Source organism: Ochotona princeps, chromosome 17 (assembly GCF_030435755.1).
Source record: "Ochotona princeps isolate mOchPri1 chromosome 17, mOchPri1.hap1, whole genome shotgun sequence".
Taxonomy (NCBI): Eukaryota; Metazoa; Chordata; class Mammalia; order Lagomorpha; family Ochotonidae; genus Ochotona; species Ochotona princeps.
The window spans coordinates 50334259-50342163 of NC_080848.1; the positions used below are offsets into that span (position 1 = coordinate 50334259).

A 7905-nucleotide genomic window follows, 5' to 3' on the forward strand; every position below is an offset into this window, starting at 1 on the left:
TGATGAGATTCAAAACCAGGATGCCAAAGCTCTGGACTTTAAGCTTCATGGTCCTAAGGCGATATGGGTCTCCACTTTGATCCACCTTGGGCCACAAAGCCCAAGCTGTGCAAAAGGATGCTGGGTCACCGACTGCCCCCTGCATGCTTATCACACCTGAGGGGGTGCGCTGCCTGCTGGCCAAATGAAGCCCACACATCCCTCAGTGGATTCTGCTGCTTGGAAGAGGCTGAACATTAACAATTTCTGGAAAAGGCAGCTTTTGTTGTTTTTTGGTGTGTGTGTGTGTGTGTGTGTGTGTGTGCGTGTGTGTGTGTGCGTGTGTGTGTGTGTGTGTTTACTGGCAAACAGAAGTAGATAAGGGAGAGACCAGCATACCAAATACCTTCTATGGACCACTCTCTCTCAACTCCGAGCTAAAGCCAAAGAAGGTGTTTGGTGCTGAAGTATGAGAAGTTTGGATCTACCATCACCAAAGAGGGATCCTAAATTTCCGCTAAAAGCTCACACATTATAACATGCATTGTGTGACACAAAACTTTGAGGATTTCAAACACTGAAGTCTGAGTAATCAGAAGAGGTTCAAGAATAAGATACAGGGGCCAGCATCATGGGTGACCGGTCAAGCCGCCCCCTGTGACAGAGACACAGGCATCCCACGCAGGCCACAGCACCAGTCCTGACTGCTCCACTCCCATCCAGCCCCTGCTAACGGCCTGGGAAATCAGCAGAAGATGCCTCAGGTGCTGGTGCCCCTGTGCAGCCATGGGAGACCCAGAAGCAGCTCCTGGCTTGGGCCTGGGCCAGGCTGTCGCAGCACTCCGGGGAAGTGAACCAGTACATGGAAGAACCAGTGTGTGGATGGTATCTCTCCTCTCTTCTCTCTCACTCTCTCTCCCTCAACGCTTTCTTTTTGCCTTCCCTTCCTCTCTGTAACTTTTTCAAATAAATAATAAACTTTTTAGCAAAACTAATAAACAACCAAAAAAAAAAAAACCCAAAAACTCAGATACAACCATACCACTGTATGTCTGTGAAATCAATCTAGACCCAATGCTGATAAAAGGAAATTCACCAATAATTGAAAGACAGATCTGAGGTCCTTCTCCCTTTTCAAAGTTCCCAAAAATATGCCCAACGTCTTGAACCTTCACTCACAGTGTTCCTTCTGTCTAGGACCCTGGGAGCAGCCCAGGCCCTTGCAGGGAGGCCTTCTCCGGCCATCTTCCAGAACAGAACTGCCCTCCACCCACGGTTTTCTATCACGAGCTTGTCACCTCCATCGCGCTTTCCCCGGCTGGTCCCTTATCTTGCTATCTGCCTGCATCCCATCTTCTCCATCGGCTCAGGAGGAAAAGCCCCGCCCCGGGGACTCTCCCATTCAGTCTTCCACACACACTCAGCACCAAAGTGCTAGTCCAAGTACTCAGCAGATATCCAACAATTTTTTTTTCCCTTTTCAGAACAATATCAACAAAAATAAATGGGTATGACCTTTATCAAGCTGTCAGCTCATGTATCCGCTACACAAAATGCTCCCAGAACTAGAGCTCTTTTTTTTATTATTATAAGTTTTGTAAGTCACACAGTCTTTACACTGGTTTTGCTGTTCTGTTCCACCACACAGCCCCCTACCACCACCATCACTACCTCCTAGGCTGTGAAACTGAAAGATCAGGAGCCCCACCTTGTGTTTTACTTATTTAAGGTGCTATGCAACGCCAGGGGCATCCAGTACCCAAGGAATGGCACACGAAGGGCCCGGAGAGGTCTGCAGAATCAGGAGGGGTGTGTGTGTGTGTGTGTGTGTGTGTGTGTAGTTTCAGAGGGATGTGAAGACCAAAATCCCGTGTCCAGTTTCCTAAATCGGAGCATGCTGTGTGTGCTGCCCGAGTCACCCCGACTAGCAAGGGGGTCGCCTCACCAGTCCTGCTAAGAACCCAACAGAAGCCGCTTTTGAGCGTTGTTGTCCTGGGAGTTCTGAGATGCTCTGCTTTAAAAATAGCGCAGCTGCTCCAACTGCTCCCTATAAACTTACGGAAAGGGTTCCCCCCACCTCCGGCCAGGGGCACTGCTGTTTTCACAACACCCTTTGTCAACAGGCCCACGGAGCTCACGGGCATTCCCAGTGGGGAAGGCCATTAATTGGGAGCGCTGCCTTGGATGGTCAGACACCACCGGATCCCGCTGACCCCTACCTTTCTACTTCCTGTATCTCTCCACGGAAACCGCATCCAGCCTTCTGTTCCATTTCATTTTTTATTTGCTGCATGCAACGCTTGCAAACACACGAACCCCCCTCGGCCCGCAACCAAATGCCTCTCCCAGGCCAATGGCTGTCTACCTTATATTACCTTACAGGTGGCACAGGCCTGGGCAACCCTTCCGCCCCCGGCCGCCCTGCTCCTCCCAGCGCACAGAAAATCCTGTAAAAGTTTGGAAACGTAGGTTCCAGCAGGACCACGGGGGCCCCAGAGGTCAGCAGGGTGGTCTGGCTCCAGGCTCCAGCTGTGTCAGGGCAAGAACCAAGATGGCCCTGAGCTGGGGGCCCCCCGCCGCAAGAGCTGCGGGCGCCAGGCCGGGGACGCTGCCGCTGCCGCCTTACCTGGGCAGCGGCGGGCACCCAGGGCGAGGCCCGGCGGGCGCCAGGTGAGCGACGGCCGCGATGCGGGCAGCCGCGGGGGCGGTCCCGGGCCAGGTGGGCCCAGCGGGCCGAAGGGGGCGCCGGGCAGGGCCGAGGGCTTGGCGGAGGCTGGAACCGGGGCCTAGAGTCCGGATGGAGGCCGAGCTGGCCCGGGGAATGGGTCGGGAAGCAAAGGGGGAGAGAAGGAGGTGCGGGCGGTCTGGGAGGCTTCCTCCAGCCGGGTCCGGGGGCGTCCTCGGGCCGCTCCAGGCAGGCCGCGACGCCGCGCACGGCCGCGCGAGGGGGTCCAGGGTCGAGGCGCGGCCGCGTTCCTTACCCTGCATGCTGCTGACGGCCGGGTGGCCCGGCGCCGGAGAGCCGACGGGGCCCGGGGTGCCGCTGCCGCTGCCGCCCCCGGAGCCGCCGCCGCCGCCGCTCGGGCTCGGAGCCGCCATTGTTGGAAGTCAGGAGCCGAGCGGCGCCGCGGCGGCTGCAATGCAGCAAGCTCGGCCTCTCGCTGGGCCGAGGGGCGCGGCGGGCTGCCCGCCTTGGTCCCGCCTCCGGCACGCCCCCCGGCACGCCCCCGGCCCGGGCCCTGACGCGGAGCGCGCACCAGATGCTCAGCTGCGCAGGATCGGCCGCCCCAGCCCGGAGCTGGGCCTGGGTGGGGGGAGAAAAAAAGCAAAAGGCAGGTTGGGGGAGTCCTGGACCGCGGCTGCGAGCTGGCGCGGCCGGGAGCGGTTTGCAGATTCAGGAGGATGTGTGTGTGTGCGCGCGCGTGTGGCTGCAGAGAGAAGAGGGTTCCTTCATCGCTGTCGTCATTCCCACGGAAGTCCTGTGATTCCCAAATGTTGAAGAAACTAACCCCATGCCCTCCTTCTCCCAACCTCAGAACCCACAATCAGGACAGAAAAGCGGAAAGGGAATCCCAGAAATCGCGCTTCTTGTTCGATCTGTGACACTTGCCTCGCTTCCAGAGAGGGATTAGCTGTAGCTGTGGAGCCAGCTCGGAGCTCCCGACGAATACTTCAGAAAGTTCATGGAAAATACAAGTAAACAAGAGATTGATGTTTGATGTGCAAAATGATTTTTAATGCATGGGCTATGCAGTTTTCTTGAACTTTTTGAAGAGTCCTCATAAGGATGGATTGCAAAAGAGATGCACCTAAATAACCATTTCCCACTAACTTTGTAAAGTATCCTCAAACCCTAACCCTCTAATTACGCTCCCAGGTGGGCAGGGGTGCTACTCAAAGGCGCTCCCCACAGACCTATCCCCAGATTACTTAATCAGGATCGGCACTTTCATAAGAGCCTCCAGGTAATTGAAAAGCAAATTTGAGGAGCACTATTCTATTCGCAGCACTCCCTGAGGCCCCAAGAATATCTCTTTACATCCCCATCCTCCCCCCGCCCCCAAATCCTCTACACCTTATGAACACGACCACGGTCATTAGTAGAAGACACATACAGAGACAACCCAGGAAACAACCTTGGAGCTTCCCCACGCTTGACAGAGCATTTGCTTGAAGGAAGTCAGCAGCTGCGAGTAGAAATGTAGCTTTCTTGGGGCTAGAGGCTGATGGATCAGTCACAACCTGACTGGCATGATGAGACATGGCTTGTGAAAGCAGCTCTGGCTGGCCTGTGATAGAACGCCCAGCCATCTTTACAGCCTAAGGAATCTAAGCCATGGAGCTGGATGATATTTTTGCCCTTGGGAGATAAGCAATCCCTAGGAGGACCTCTTTTTCAAAACTCCCTCTGCACCTTATCTGATGCTGGGATTTCCTTGTAGCCTGTAGGGAAAATATGCCCCAGGTCAAAATAGCCCTGTCTGGCCGTTCCAAACCTAACCTCAAGCATTACCTTGATTGCTTGAGTCCTAACAGTGGCTAAAAGGGAGCCAGCTGGGGAAGCCATAAAGACAACTCGAAGGTGCCAGCAGCTACAAGTACTCCGGGAAACTGACCCCATTGCACTGTGCCAGAACTCTTCTGCAAGGATCTGCTACTTGGGGCAAGTTCTCCCAGTCTTGTTTATAAGCACTGGCCAAATCCCCATTTGGGAATCATTCATGCACCTTGCTCTGCTTGGTCCTTGGGCAACCTATGAAACTGAATGGAGACTGGTACAGAACCCAAAAGGGAAAGGGTCCTGTCCACACTGTGCAGCCCAGAGCAGGAGCTCAGTATTCCACCGGCTGCCCCGAGCTGATGGGAAGAGAAACAACACAGGTTGAAGCGAGGCAGACATTGTGGTGCCTCCCTAATGTTCACCCCTTTAAGGTACAATTTGTAAAGAGCTTTCTTTCCTTTGAAAGTTTGTATATATTTTAAGTGCTGGGAGAAGCAGATGTCAAGAATCCGATGAAACACTTCTTTCAAAAAATCCTTACAGGGTCCAGTGCCATGGCATGTCGGTTAAGGTCCTCGCTTTGAACACGCCAGGATCCCATGTGGGCGCCAGTTCTAATCCCAGCAGCCCTGCTTCCCATCCGGCTCCCTGCTTGTGGCCTGGGAAGGCTGTCGAGGACGGCCCAAAGCCTTGGGACTCTGCACCCGTGTGGGAGACCTGGAAGAAGCTCCTGGCTTCTGGCTTTGAATTGGCTCAGCTCCAGCCATTATGGCCGCTTGGGGAGTGAACCATCGGACAGAAAATCTTCCTCTCTGTCTCTCCTCCTCTCTATATATCTACCTTTCCAATAAAAATAAATAAATCTTTTTTTAAGAATCTATACAACTTGCCAATGATCAATAAAAGATGAATGCAAAAAAAAAAATCAGGGAACCTCTCCCCATATGATTCTTCTACGTTTCTCTTGGCATGGCTGATCACTTTGGCATGCAGAAAAAAGACGCAAGCCCATGGTGTACTGACAAACACCCCCAATATAGTATCCTAACATTGCCAGGATGTACATGCAAGAAGATCTGTAGACACTGTATTCTAGCACCTGCCAGGAAAGTTCCCCACCAGTGTATTTGTCTGAACATCGCCACTGTAGGCCTGTCAACTCAGTTCTGATTGCTGGGTCCCTGGGGATTGGAGACGTGCCAAGAAATGACCTGAGCGAGTTTTTGTCTTTCTTTCTCACAGACTTGAGAAGCATCTTATGTGATTCTTTGACGTGCACACGTTAGTATCATCACAATCTTACATAAAGTGCTATCAGCCCCTCTTTTTCAATTGCACATATTTCTTTTATAGAAAATAGAAACCCCAGAGGCAATACTATAAGCGAAGCAATTACCAGAAAATAAATGTATATTTAATGTTGTTTTAATTATGTATAGGTTGTTTAAAAGGCATTTAATCAAGTGAGAAAAATGTTGACCTGACAAGTCAACTGAACATAAATGAGAAAAATGTGTGACAGGAAGTCTAATGGAAAACATTCAACCTACCAACTCCATTAACGGAGGATGAGTTAAAACAGCAACATGCCAAGTAATCAGAACTTTCAAAAGATCTCTTTATTTACTTACTCATTTACTTACTTGGAACGAAAGGGGGAAAAAGAAAGAAATGCAGAAAGAGAGAAGCAGAGCCGGAGAGAGACAGAGGAGAGAGCACATTTTTCCCCACTAGTTTACTCCTCAAATGCCTGCAAGAACTCGGGCTAGACCAGGACAGAGAACTCCATTCTTCCAGGTGGGTGGCAGGAAACCATGGACTCAGCCATCACCTGCTGCCTGCAAGGTGCATCAGCAGGGAGCTGGATCGGAAGCAGAGCTGAAGCTCACGAATGCTTGCATTCACCAGGCAGGGAAGAACCACTCATTAGCTCTGAATTTGGGCAAAGATGTGAGAGGACTTCGATTTGTCCAAACACATGAAGCTATCGGTGTGCTCTTCACTTTTCCTTGTGTTCATAATTTTATTATTCACTTATGCTTTATGATTTATTATGGACTGAACTGTGGTCTTCCTCCTACCCTCCAATACACATACTGAGTCCCCAGCCGACAGATCCTCTCAATGTAATGATAACAGAGTACTTCAAAATTTGGTCGATACTCTGATTTGGCTGCAGCTCCCACTGGTTGATGTGAGGGCCGAGTATGTGCTGGGCAGAACCAGGCTGGACTGCAACACCCATTGGTTCCAGTGGAAGTCGGGGCTGAAATCAGAACCAACCCAGCAATTACAACCACCAGCTCATCGTGGTGATGGACTGTGCCAGGCCCTGTACTTGCTAGTACATATAAGCATCTGGTCTGGGAACACCTCAAAGTTTCTTTGGGGATCTCCCTAATCGAACTTCCGGACTCAGAACCCTAACCAAGAAAAGACAGAAGAAAGAACAAGTCAATCAACCACCTAGGCTATATGTTGGCAGCGAAATACTGGACAAATGGAGACTCTATGATGGACTATGTCAATCAGTGGATTCTTCAACGACCTCATCGTGCTTAGAGTGGCGAGACTGGCAGCGATTCAGAACTGGTGAACTATTAAAACCACTTGAGCAAGTGTCTCAGAGCATGCCCCACATCCGGGACCTGGGGTGGGTGGGAAACTGGGTGGGGCTTCTCCCTCAATATCCCCCTTTACCTCAGATACATGAAGGAAACAATATGGAAATAATAGTCTTACCCACTTTCCTATAGCCCTTGAAACTTTTTACCCTAATTAACTATGTAAAGATTGTCAAAAATATAATAAAAAAAGAATTAAAAAAAAATACATACATTCCATAATATGCATTTCCCGGAACTTTTTGGAGACTTGTTCAGAAGAACATCAAAACTTTTTCACACCAGAATGAACTTCTCTTTTAATTTCAGTTTCTGCAAACCTTCTTAAAAGATGTATTTATTTATTTGAAAGGCAGATAGAGAGAGAGGTCTTCCAGCTGCTGTTTAACTCTCAAATGCCCACAGCAACCAGGAGCCGGGAACTCCATTTGGCCCTCACACGTGGGTGGCAGAGGTGCAAGCACTTGAGCCATTCTCCACTACGTTGGCTTCCAGGAAGGAACAGGAGCAGTCAGACAGGTCTATCTGATAAGACGTTCCCAATAAGGGTTCTGCAGGTAACCTCAAGCAAAATGAATCTCCTGTCCACCGTGCCCCCACGATGGCCAAGGGCTCAAGACCGGGACTCCCGGTAGCTGATGCTGCCTTTTTATTCAAAGGGCCACAAGCCATGCAGGTATTTGGATATCATTTGCCTTTGCATTTGACTAGAAGTTCGGGGCATGCTAGAATCTTTGGTCAACTTATGACATTAAACAAGAAAAACAAATAAACAAATAAAAAAAAAACAGGTGCTTGCAC

The 7905-nt window shown here is 50.7% G+C and overlaps 1 protein-coding gene across 2 annotated transcripts in view; it reads right to left on the bottom strand.

Annotated features, from left to right (window-relative positions):
• Positions 1-3155, bottom strand: part of MAP2K4 (mitogen-activated protein kinase kinase 4) — a 118784-nt gene extending 115629 nt beyond the window's left edge. Inside the window, exon 1 of one of the 2 annotated variants that reach the window (XM_058675395.1) lies at positions 2961-3155. In XM_058675395.1, coding sequence (XP_058531378.1) covers positions 2961-3078 — 118 coding nt within the window. In that variant the 5' untranslated portion in view covers positions 3079-3155. The remainder of the gene's footprint in view (positions 1-2960) is intronic. The other variant, XM_058675396.1, reaches the window with a different exon arrangement.
• Between the last annotated feature and the right edge of the window lie 4750 nt (positions 3156-7905).